The sequence below is a fragment of the Oryzias melastigma genome, linkage group LG16 (genome assembly GCF_002922805.2).
Source record: "Oryzias melastigma strain HK-1 linkage group LG16, ASM292280v2, whole genome shotgun sequence".
Classification (NCBI taxonomy): Eukaryota; Metazoa; Chordata; class Actinopteri; order Beloniformes; family Adrianichthyidae; genus Oryzias; species Oryzias melastigma.
The window spans coordinates 23,504,420-23,517,741 of record NC_050527.1 but is presented as its reverse complement, the minus strand read 5'-3'; the positions used below and the strand labels follow the sequence as shown (position 1 = coordinate 23,517,741).

Genomic DNA, 13,322 nt, shown 5'->3' with positions numbered 1-13,322 from the left:
GAATGGCGTGCGTGTGGCGAGCTTATATAAGTTCCATTTTCCCGTTACTTGCACTTTTTTTTTGACAGAATACTGTGAACATTTAATGCATGAAACCATGGCTAAAGCTGAAAATATATTTATAACATAGTATAGGAGCATATTAGGAATGTGGGCGTGGTTAGCTCCGCTGCTAAGGAAATCCAAAAGTTTACTTTTGTCAATTTTTAAGAAACTTTAACTAATCAATTACTACTGAGAAATTAATTGAAGGATGGAGTTTTTGCGCTAAAGGCGCCATTAAAGGTTGATTGCATAAGCTGATGGTTGAAATACTAAAAAGACTGAAAAGGAAAAGAGAAGTATCTGTAACAAAATAAATAAAAAAGGAAAATAAAGCAGTTTGGAGACTGTCGCTGTCATCTCAACTGTGCTTCTTGAGAAGAAAAGAATCCTGAATGCTGATATTTATTAGACCTGCTGCAGCTCACAGACATGATTTTACACCATGTTTTGCTTCTTTGTGTTTGTCACTCAATTTTGCTTCCATGTTAAGTAACAGTATAAATATATGGAAGAAAAAGATTAAACACCTCTTTTAGAAAGCAAAGAACAGGGAAAAAGTGCTGAAGTGTTAAATTTACAGGATTTAAAGTGCTATGTGTGAGTAAAAAACCCTGGCATGGCAGTTTATTCAGACTGACTGATTAGTGCATAACAATATTTCAATCTTACTTTAAAATGTAAACATATTTGAGGCAGAACATGATGACATTCAGCAAAATACATGAAGAAAAGGTTGATTTTATCACTATATACTTTAGCATTTAACACTAGAATTCCTGAGCCTGCGCAAATTTGCGCAGGGAAGAGTCCCCCCCCCCCCTCTAGTCCGAGAGCCCATTGTCATGGTGGGTCACTGATGAGCCATTAACTTGCCCATGTATATGTTAATGCAGCATGTAGTACCTAATGTGTATTTGAACTAACAGGTTGTGTGGGGGTTGTAGTTACCTGATGCATGTGGACAAGTATTGGCTTTCCTGCTTTTACTCACATTTGAACTAAAGTTCCATCTCATTCCTAACCCAGAGTTCAATATGATGTTGCTCCACCTTTTGCTGCTATTGCAGCTTCAACTCTTCTGGGAAGGCTGTCCACAAGGTTGAGGAGAGTATTTATAAGAACTCTGGGCCATTCTTCAAAAGCTCATTGGTCAGGTCACACTGATGTTGGTGGAGAAGGTCTGGCTCTCAGTCTCTGCTCTAATTCATCTCAAAGGTGTTCTATGGCGTTCAGTTCAGGACTCTGTCCTCCATGTCTTTATGGACCTTGCTTTGTGCTCTGGTGCACAAAAATGTTGGAAGATGAAGGGCCCGCTCCAAACTGTTCCCACTAAGGTTGGGAGCATTGTCCAAAATGTTTTAGCCTCTTGAAGCATTGAAAGTTCCTTTCACTGGAACTTAGGGGTCAGAAACCCTCACCAGTTTGTCAATTATTGTATTTGTCTGTGTTAAAAATATTTTTTTTCGCCTGCATTGAACAGTTTTAAGGTAAAAAAAATATATAAAAGTAAAAAAAAAATGTTTAATGTAGATCATCCTTGAGTGGGATTTGAACCCTTGACCTTCTGGATGTGAGTCAGCAGCTCATACCACTGCACTGTCTGACAAGCATTATATCAGTCTTCGTTTTTGTTTTTTAGGTCTCAAGTTTTATCCAGTCTTGGGCATAAATGTGAGTGGGTTCTTCTTAAATTTTGTGGACGTGGGAGTTAAAAAAGTATTTACCTTAAAGAATACGCCGTCATTGTAGACTCACAATGTTTTGTTCAGAATGTCCCAAAAATAATACAAAGAATTTGTTCAAAATGTTAACGTCCTCATTCACAATATAGTATAAATTTGGAAAACTTTTTCACAATCCAACACCAGAACTTTGAAAGACTTAAATCACTGAACAATATACAGAATATTCAAATATTCTTTGATATTTTTCCTTTTCTATGCACATTCTTGTTTTATTGATAATATAAAAGAAGATTCTCGGCCATAATCTTATTATCTTAGGAATTCAGTTTTAATGAGTGTGCCTTTAAGTTATAAAAAAGGAAACATGGAGCAAAAATGTAATAAAACAATAACAAAACAATAAGTCAAAATATATACGATAATAACTGTCAAGACTCTAAAAAAAATGACAAAAACCTCCACAACGGAGCCACATCTTCCACTTCCTTGTGCCTTAAAGAAAAGAAATGATGGAAGAGCCACAAAGTCTGTGAGGAAAGTTACATTACAAAGTTAATTAGATATTCTTGCTTTTTTGCCCTTTTAGTTCTTAAAAAAAAACTAAGGTTTCCTACTTATAAAATGGATTACAGCTGGAGTCTATCCAAAACTTTAAAAAGCATCAACAACATCTTCTTTTGATGTAATTTAGTTGCATTTTTATTAATATTATTTGAAAACTTTAAAGGATAGATGGGAGATGATGCAGGAAGCTTTTAGGGATAAATGAAGAAGAAAAGTTAAACTATGTGACATGAATCCACTTTAAAATAAACTAAAAAAGAAAAGTCTTTGAAGTGTTATGTGATATTAAATGTATACAAGATGGTAATCGTGTTAAGATTCTGGTGGTTCACAAAGCTTACACTGAATGTCAAAAAACAGAATTCATGTTGCAGATTTTTGTTTGTGAACACTTTTCAGTTTCTCCAGCAAGATCCAGATTATATTTGCTGATTTTAAGTTAATATTGTTTTTTGCTTAATACATCTCACAACATGCTTTTTTTTTAGCTTATTTTGCTTTTTATTTTATTCATTTTTAGCAATTTAAGTTTATATTTTAGACAAATTTTGCATTGTGCGGTACAAGCATCACATCTGGCATGGATCAACCTTAGGACCCCGTCTTTCAGAAAAGCACATTAGACAAGAGAAAAATCCAAAATGGCGGCCATTTGTAAAAATATTGGCTGCTCAAACTTGAGGGGTAAATATATATATATATATATATATATATATATATATATATATATATATATATATATTATTGCTGTCAACTGAAAACAAACACGGTTAATCACAATGTTTTACTGCATAAGTTTTTATGACAAAGTGCAGCTTTTTGACAAAAACAGACCAGAGAGAATTTTTTTCTTAATTTTTATGGTCTGATTTTTTTTATTTATGTAGTATTAAATCAGATATCCCAGAAGTGTAATTTGTGAGCACAATACACATCAACGGACTTTTATGTCTGTAGTAAGACTGCAAGAAAACAAAGTCCACTTTTTGACAAAAAGTGATCTAAGCGGAAAATAATAAAAAGATTGAAGTACTAAAATTTGGTTGAATATTTATGTCTTTTGTCAGTGACCATGGTATAAGTGGAATAATACCTGATAAAGTGTGCATTTTCAGAAGCTTCCAATGAACCGTCCAATGCGCAGCAGAAGACGGTTGCTTTGCAAAGTGTAATTAATTTGTGTTAATAAATATTAAGGTGTTATTTTTTTATAAGTTATTTTAAATTAATCTTTAAAATTTGATTTTCTCATGGCTTACAATTTCTTTCTGAAAGAGGGGATCCTAGGTGACAACCAGGTCAAATTTGATACCTGTAGTACAAAATGTATAATTATTTTAATAACTGGCTCCACTATTATTTGGGCTGTGGGAAAAGGAAGATTCCTATCCATCCATCCATCCATCCATCCAATCTATTTATTTTCTTAACCTGCTATCCCTTTCGTAGTCACAGGGGTTGTCGGAGTCAGTCCTGGCTACTGAGGGGCAAAGACGGGGTACACCCTGGACAGGTTATCTGTCGCAGGGCAACAAAGATTCCACTTTGCTTTTTTTGGACGGTGTTGCTCAGGAAACTGAAAGCCTGGACGGATGGACAAGACAAACAGGACAAGACAGGACAAAAATTCAGTCTCCAGTTGAGTTTCCAGTTTACATTGTGGTTAACATTTAAAAATTGAGCCTTCACAGTAAATGTGTTTTTTAATATAAACAGTTGAAAGTGAAATTATACATGCCAGTATTATACAGGGTGACTTGGTTTAATCCATAAAACAATGTCTTTGTGCTTTTCTAAATGTCTTTTTTTCACATTGTTGTGGCTTCCGAAACTTTTCTAAACTATTACTGTAGCTGAGCTGAAAAGTCCTGACACTCAGGGCTCTGCTGGTCAGTTCTGGTTAAGTTCAGCATGGATACCTCATAAATCTCACATGGACCTGCTGACCTCTGACTGCAGATCACTGACTTCATTCAGCGAAGGTAGAGCAGTGACTCAGAGCTCAAACCCCAATCAGGTTTTTATTAAAAGCAAACAAAAATAGCCAGATTGTGTCTACCTGCAGCCGAACGGCAGCCACTGACCTCAGTGCAGCCAAACGCAGAAGTAATAACCAGGTTTACTGGCCGCTCTCTAAACCCTCAGAGACGCTGAACCCCATTGTTCTAGAGTAGATGAATATCCACAACACTCGGCTGCAACACCGTAAACATTTCATGACCAGCTCTGGACTCCCTGAAACAACACAAAGGAGACAGAGAAAACAAAGACTGACACGTGGGATCAGCGGTTCAGAAGGGCTGGATTTGAGGCTGAGAGAAACAATTCAAACTCTGGGCGTCCTCTTTAGAGCGAGCAGCAAACACCCCAGGCACTTTGGCTTCCTCTAAGACACTTCCATCAATGTTCACAAGATGTTTGACACTTCAAAAAGCTGCTTACCTCATTTATAGTCTTTTTTTTTTACTTGAGGTCAGACATCATTTAATTAAGGAACCAGCAGTAGCCTTTTAGAAAAAAGCAGATCCAAGAATCTAAAATAGCCGTCGGAGACTGAAGAATAACTTTCACCAACATGAAGTCTTTGTTTGCTTCACTACTTCTGAAGCTCTTGTGTTGAGTCAAAGCAGGAATAACTTGTGTAGGAAAGTGACACGTTTTCCATCTTCTTGTTCTCTGCCACCTAATGATGATTCTACTGTGATTAAAAATCCGCTATGATAAAAAATGTGATTTTTCTGACGATGGAAAACATTTGTAAAGAAAATTAAGCAAAAAAATGTTTTTTCTCGAATCAGGAGCAGATGAAAAAATTTTTAAAAAGATCTTATTTGTGACATTGAAGATACAACGGTCAGGCCGAGCTCCCTGCTCCACTCTTTTTTTGTACTTTTTGTGTCTAGAATACACACTTCTCAATCCTGTTATGTAAACTTGTACAGCGTGTCCTCTTTCATTCTTTATTTATTCCAAACTGTGACTCCGAGGCTTTGCCCAAGAATTCCATTATGTTTCAGTGTAAGTTGATGCATACAAATAAAGAATCTTAAACCTAATGGGGAGGGGAAGAGGGGTGGGGTTGCTCTGTGCAAGATAAAAGGTAAATCTTAACATTTTAGTCTTATATTTTTGGTGGCAAATCCACATTAAGCCTTTACTCTGAAAGGAAAAATATTTTATCGTCAAAAATCATCATTAAAGTACTTTTAATGATTTATGGGCACAGAAAAACAGACAGTTCCTACATCCCAGTACTTTTACTTTCAGACCTGACTGCAGTTTCCTGCAACACAGAATAAACAAATAAACATTCTTCAGAAGTCCTAAACCTCAAGTCTAAAGTCCTTGAGGGTCAGTTCTCAGGTCAGAGAATAACCTCGGGTTCACACTGCATCCGGTGCGAACGACGGGACGCTCTAGTTATGGCAGATGACTCACTTTGGCTACGGCTTGCTGCAGAAACAAGCTCTGCTGCCGACCTCAAGGACCTCTAAACTCACATAGGTTCACGCGATAACTCGCCATTTATACAGGAAGTACCAGTAAACTATCCTTCATTCTGCCATGATTTTGAATAATATAAACACTTCTTTCTCTGCATGACTCGTCTTCATGCAACAGGTAAACATATAACTTGTATTAAGACTTTTGTCTTATATAGGCTTAAATGTACATATTTGACTCTGTTACTCGTATTGTGTAACAAGTAGGGGAGACCGGTTTACAACACGGTGAAAACAGCAAATACAGCAAAAAATAGCTTTTATTTTGAAAAATATAATAGATGCACTTTACGCTCACAAGCATATTTCCAATTTAGGTCGTTATTAGCCCCAACGTCACAAAAAAGTGCCAAGACTGGCAGATATTTGATAGAAACAAACTGTACCTAATGCTGGTGTTTAATGCAGATTATACTGCAAAAAATTAAAGAATATTAATAGGGAGTGGGATTAAAAAAGTTTTAACTTCCTCCTAATCCATTTCCAATAACATATGGATGTCATTTCTTTTTTCATAATCTATATTAAAATTTTCCTCTGTTGTTTATTGGTTTCTATATATTGTTCAAAATACAGGAGTAAAAAAATAAAAATAAAATAGAAATTCAATTAAATAAATAAATAAAGCCTCAGGCGTCCGGCAGAAATTTGAAGCCCATAAAAACGGATACGGAGGCCGCAGAGGATGTACCAGAGTGGATGCAGGGTGAAGGTCTCTTGCACTTTTCAAGTTATGTAAAGACTCCAGCGTTCTCACAGGAGTCAGACTGGATGCAATATGTGTGACTCAAGTCCGAGTCCCCATGTCACCGTCTTACCCCCAATTTACTCTGATAAAATAAAAATAAAAAAAGTCGAGATTCTAACATCAATCCTCAATAATGCATCAACTTCTAAAGGTCCCTCCTCAATTAAAAGGATTGAAATAATGTGCAAAACATTTCTGAAGGGACATTGAAATAAAAAAAAAAAAAAAAGTTTCTCATGCTCATCAGATACTATCCGGTGTGCAGGAGAAACTCGTTTTTTCCCCTTTCCATTAGGGGCTCCAACATTCTGTTACAAATACACAAAAACATAATTAAATAAGACTGAAAAAGTTGATAAATGCAGATTGAGATGAATGACTAAAGCACATGTTCGTTGTCTTCGGCTGCTCCCTGTATCCAGCATCACACATTTACCCCAGATATCCTTCCCGACATCCCCATTTTCTGACTTCTGCTGATCGCTGCACACTGTCTACTTTCTCCCAGGTTTCATTAGCTCGCTGTCTGATAATCATCTCAGTGACTCCTCATTCTTCATATTAAAGATGGAGGTTCCTGTTTGGTGTTTTTCCCTCTCAGTTTAAGGATTACATGCCAGCAGCGGGCCTTAATGTGGTTTTGTTCGTTTAGAAACAGTGATATTGGTGCCTCTCATCCCTCCTCCGCCTGTTTTCAGACCTTCACCACACACAGCAGTGACAGGTCCATTCAGTTCTTTACAACACAACTGTTCCTGGAATCTCATCCTTCAAACCTTTTGGAGATAAACTTTCTAAATGAAAGATTCAAGAAACTTTTTTTTTTTCTTGCGACAATATTTTGACATTTTCTTTCTTTAAGATATGTGGAGATCTGAGCACATTTAACAAAGCAACAAGACACTTTCATTTCAAGACAAAGACTGTTTTTGAAACAATTGTGTTTGACTTTTTTATGTCTTTTCAAACATTTCTAAACTTTTACTGATGGATTTCCTCAAATAATTGTTCGTTGATGCTGGACAGTCAGAATCAAAGCATAAACAAAAGGAAACTTTTTAATTATTTTGTTTATTAGGAAAAAAAAACGTTTCAAACCTACATAAAGAAATAGACTCCCACCTCCAGTATTTATTAATCTCGATACAGCGAAATTCAGTTGTGTGGTTAGAGTACAATCACGTATGCCACACTCAGAAACATAAAAACAACTTAAAATCAAATAAAATAAAAAAAAACAAAGTTAAAAACAATGATTGCATAATGCATAAATTAATAGTTACTGTATTTTCCAGACTTTAGAGCGCAGCCTCAGTTATTATGTATATTCCTTAATCATGCACAAGGCACATCATATTATACAACACAAAAAAAAGAAGTAACAGAAGCCAAACAGTAAGTTTAGATAAATGTTATTTCACTCTTATTATTTTTTAATAGATCTTTTACCACAAAACATCTTTGGTGTTTGAATTAACAGCTGTGTAATTCCATGATCAAACATGGCGGTTCCCTCTTATTGTTGTCGGAGTCGGTCTCATTGTCAGGCGGTTGTTGTGCAATGACGACGGCGGCATTAGAGAAAACTCAGACAACATTTACAGCAGATACTTTAACCCAGGAGTCAACAATCCCTTCACATTTGGTGGTTCAACTTGCCTGGTACTGCCATTACAGATCGAACTTAAGCGCTCTAAGTGAAGCTCCAGTGGTATTGGGAGCCGATGTTACTTGCGAAGTCATGTTTTTTGTTTTTCTTGTTTTTTATGTTTTATCTTCAAGTGGGAATTCCTGTTTAACATGTTTAAAGGTGGGTGAGGTTAAAAATAATCTGATCTGAATGTAAGTTGTAATCTGCTGAATGTTTTTGCTGCAGAACAATTTTCAGTTTAAATGTTGTTGCTCTACTTAAATTAAGATTTGACACATTTTAGTTGTTGGTGGTGGTTTGGGATTTTCACCTTTCAACTATTTTCTGTTTTAAAGTTTGATTCAATCTTTTGATGAGGAATTTTGAAAAGGAATCTTCCTCATCCGTAGCTCTGGTTTGTCCACAAAGTTCCTTCAGAACTGCTCTTTCATGATAGATGTTATCATCAGGAAGAGAAGAAAAAAGGTGATTGGCTCAACTCACATTGAAAACATCCGATTGGTGGATCAGAGTCAAACTGGGTTCCGAGGAAGTGAAACTCACACAGTCTTGGTGTCTGAGAGGAGAAATGGCTCAGAAAGGAGCCGATCTGGATCAAGAAACCTTCAGCTGTTCCATCTGTCTTGATCTCCTGAAGGATCCGGTGACTATTCCCTGTGGACACAGCTACTGCATGAAGTGTATTCAAGGATTCTGGGATGGAGAGGAGATAATCCACAGCTGTCCTCAGTGCAGGAAGACCTTCACACCGAAGCCTGTTCTGGTGAAAAATGTCATGTTTGCAGCTTTAGTGGAGCAGCTGAAGAAGACCGGACTCCAAGCTGCTCCTGCTGATCACTGCTTTGCTGGACCTGAAGATGTGTCCTGTGATGTCTGCTCTGGAAGAAAACTGAGAGCCATCAAGTCCTGTTTGATCTGTCTGGCCTCTTATTGTGAGAAACACCTTCAGCCTCATTTGGATGCAGCTGCATTACAGAAACACAAGCTGGTGGAACCCTCCAAGAACCTGCGGGAGAACATCTGCTCTATTCATGATGAGGTGATGAAGATGTTCTGTCGCACTGATCAGAAGTGTATCTGTTACCTGTGCTCTGTGGATGAACATCGAGGCCACGACACAGTCTCAGCTGCAGCAGAAAGGACTGAGAGGCAGAGCGATCTGGAGGAGAGTCAACAACAAATCCAGCAGAGAATCCAGGACCGAGAGAAGGAGGTAAGGCTGCTTCAACAGGAGGTGGAGGCCATCAATCACTCTGCTGATCAAACCGTGAAGGACAGTGAGGAGATCTTCACTGAGATGATCCGTCTCATCCAGGATAGAAGCTGTGATGTGAAGCAGCAGATCAGATCCCAGCAGCAAACTGAAGTGAGTGGAGTCAAAGATGTTCAGCAGCAGCTGGAGCAGGAGATCACTGAGCTGAAGAGGAGAGACGCTGAGCTGAAGCAGCTCTCACTCACAGAGGATCACAGCCAGTTTCTGCTCACCTACCCCTCACTGCCACCACTCAGAGAGTCCACACCCTCATCCAGCATCAACGTCCGTCCTCTGAGATACTTTGAGGATGTGACAGCAGCTGTGTCCGAGCTCAGAGACAAACTGCAGGACATTCTAAGAGAGGAATGGACAAACATCTCACTGACAGTCACTAATGTGGATGTTTTAATGCCAGAACCAGAGCCAACAAGCAGATCGGACTTCTTTAAATATTCATGTCCAATCACACTGGATCCAAATACAGCAAACAGACGTCTGTCACAGTCAGAGGAGAACAAAAAGGTGATGTTTTTGGAAAAACCTCAGTCTTATTCTGATCGTCCAAACAATTTCACCGATTATCTTCAGGTTCTGAGTAGAGAGAGTCTGACTGGACGTCGTTACTGGGAGGTGGAGTGGAGAGGAGAATATGTTTATGTAGCAGTCGCATACAAGAACATCAGCAGATCTGGAGATGAAAGTGGATTTGGTTATAATGACAAATCTTGGGCATTGTATTATTCTCCACACAGCATCTCATTTTACCACAACAGCATTCAAACCTCCATCTCAGCTCCTGTTTCCTCCAGAGTAGGAGTGTACCTGGACCACAGAGCAGGTGTTCTGTCCTTCTACAGCGTCTCTGAAAGCATGACTCTCCTCCACAGAGTCCAGACCACATTCACTCAGCCGCTCCATGCTGGACTGGTGTTGGGTTATGCTGTTGAAGCCACAGCAGAGTTCTGTAAGCTCGAATAGTTCCTGAAAAAATTGAAATATGTTTTTATTGATCATGTTGAATTACATTTAATCCCCAACTACTAAAAAGCTATATAGAGCAAGACTATCTAGTGCCTTGGATTTTAAAAAGCAATTCGGACACCATGCTCACTACTTTTCCTTTGTTTTTATTAATATGATATCACTGATTTTACAAAGTGAAAATCAAATCAATACGATTTCTTTCTTTACGACTTTTATTTGTGATTCCACTGTGTTCTGATGATGAGTATGTGGATGGTTTGTTAAAAAATTACACTAAACACATTTTTTTCCCGCAAAAGTTGTTTGACTGCAATGCATTGTGGTCTATATTTGCTAATGTGAGCATCGATGCATGTTTGTTTTTTGCAAAGACCTTTAGGAAATTTTCTAGTGCACTCGATTTTCGAATATGTAGATTCAGACAGCACTACAATTGGAGAACGCACTATATAGAATACTATGTAGTGAGTGTGTGTGAAGCTCAATTTTTTTAAAATAAAATCTGTTTTCTTATTTCTTTGACCTTTGGGATTTGACTGTTTGAATTCTAATTTCACACAAACATTGTGTTCATATTTTTGTGTTGTTGCAATGTAAACTCTTGTAAGCTTTTGACTTTCTGCAGTAAAACTATGGAAGCAACTGTAACTCAATATTAAAAATAAAAGTCAATACTGGAAATGCCATTTCATTTTCAAAATGTACCTGCATTACTTGTCTCTTAAAGGAAATTATGAAATTATGCAATTATTAGAACGGCGTTTCCTTTTTCTTCTTCAACACAGCTCATTTTTAGTGCGTCTTTTAATTTAGAAATACTTTAAAATAAATGATAAGATTACAAGTTATTGTTTTGATATGTTTTTTTTTTTTTTAAATACACAAATTTTGCAAGATTTGGGAATAATAGTAATGATAACAATAATGGATTGGATTTTTCTTTGCTTTCCCCGATGATGAGGGACTTACAATGTGTATCCTCTGATGTAGCCGCAGGTGCCCTGGGGCACTCCAAGAAAGGTGTGGCTCCCAGTACGCACCTACTGTCCCTCTGACCATCACCAGGACATTTATACATATTCACACCAGTGGAGCCACACTGGAGGTGTCGTTCCCATGGAAACAACATTTGATATTTGTGTCTGTGTTGTGATCGGTGGATCTTCATGGCCTTGTCCGAATTCCTTCCCTAACCTATAACCTGGAACTACTAAAACACATACACTTCAGGATTTTAAAGCATTTTGGACACCATGCTCACTACTTTTTTCTTTTTGAATGGCAGATATGATGTCACTGATTTCACAAAGTGAAAGCCTAAGCAATAGGAGCATTTTAAAACAACTTTTTTATGAACCCACTGTGTTCTGTTGATGAACACCTTAATCGTATATTAAAAAAAATGTTCAAACACAATGCATTGTGGTCCATATTCTCAAATCTAGTGAACATTGATGCATACTGGCTTTTTGCAGAGAATTCTGGGAAATTTCTAGGGCACTAGATTTTGGAGTGGTAGATTCGGACAGCACTACAAAATGGCGACCGCACTGTGTAGTGCACTAAGTGAGTAGTAAAGGAATTGGAAAAGTCTTTGTCTTTTCAAACCAAAAACAGTGAAATAAGCATCGTGGTTAACCATACAAAACGGCACTTTACTTCATCGTGATCAATATCTGCTGATGCAGACGTCTAATTGGAAGATAAATACACATAAAATTAGAGATTTGACTTGCGTCAACCTTTGAACGGGGTCTTCATGACCTGAGGCTTTATGGCTCAGACATGCAAGCATACAAGTTTGAACCTCAGCTGCATCAGAAGGAATGGTGGTGTTAGGTATTCACTGTGTGCGAACCATCATCCACTTAGATGATAAATGCAGTTAGCATTACTATTCGTCAGGCTTCACACACTCCAGTTTGACTGGGCAGGAAAACCCTGAGCATAGTAAGCAGGTGGCACCATGCAGAAATAAAGTTCTTCAAACAAACACCTGGAGAAATGGAGAGGGGGGGGGCAGAATATCTGTACTGCCCCCACTTTCACAGGTCAGTGATGGATGGAGGTCACCAGATTGCTGCAGCCCAGACCGATTCATCCAGGACTGTTGTGACATCTATTTCTAATGGCGTCTGTGTTCCATGTGAATCAAACCTAACAGCGTCTGACAGGAACATATGTCTCAGATGTGCCTCCATGGCTTTGGCTGTGCGGCTGTACAGGAAGGTATGAAGGAATTCTTTCTGATCCGCCTGCTCAAATATTCAGTTTGTTCTTTTCTGATGACTCTGTTGGAGACACCAGGAATGCTTCCTTTCTCATCAGATCTCCCTTTTCTAATGAACGGCATTTGATTTTCAGCAAGAGAAAACTTCATCTTTTGATCCATTTTTAACATTTTTCCCAGTGGTCTTTTAATCACGAAGAGGCTGTTTTTAGCCAAAATCGGAAAACTTGTCGGTTTTGAGGAGATTTTTACTGCAGAGCGGCAGGAGTTCAGTTGAAATTCACCTCTGAGTTGTGGGCGAGTAAGTTTACCTCTATTTCCCATCATCCATCTCTCCTGCTAGCTTACAGCCCTTCACAACCCCAACATAACCTTAGCGCTGCAACAAAAATGGCAAATAATATCGGAGCCAACCAGCCGTACAGCTTTCAGCCGGATACCAGCTCAGACGAGGAAAACAAAGATGATGATGAATCTTTTTGTCTGCAAGTGGATGCATCAGAACGGAGCAGAGCAGTGACATCTGCTGACTGTAGCACAAGATTTTTGCAGCTGATTTTTTTTGTCTGCTCCTGATTCACAACAATTTGAGTTAAAAAATACTCCGAAATTACATTTGAATCTTAATTTTCTTTCTGTATGTCTTCCAGAATCAGG

The 13,322-nt window shown here is 38.0% G+C and overlaps 1 protein-coding gene across 1 annotated transcript; it reads left to right on the top strand.

Moving 5' to 3' along the window:
- Positions 1-8,698: 8,698 nt before the first annotated feature.
- Positions 8,699-10,557, top strand: LOC112136688 (tripartite motif-containing protein 16-like). Its single transcript, XM_024258565.2, has one exon. The coding sequence runs from the start codon at positions 8,765-8,767 to the stop codon at positions 10,427-10,429; it is 1,665 nt and encodes a 554-aa protein (XP_024114333.1). The 5' UTR covers positions 8,699-8,764; the 3' UTR covers positions 10,430-10,557.
- Positions 10,558-13,322: the final 2,765 nt, after the last annotated feature.

Coding starts and splice junctions, on each gene's coding strand:
- LOC112136688 (XM_024258565.2), top strand. CDS start 8,765: ATGGCTCAGAAAGGAGCCGATCTGGATCAAGAAACCTTCAGCTGTTCC.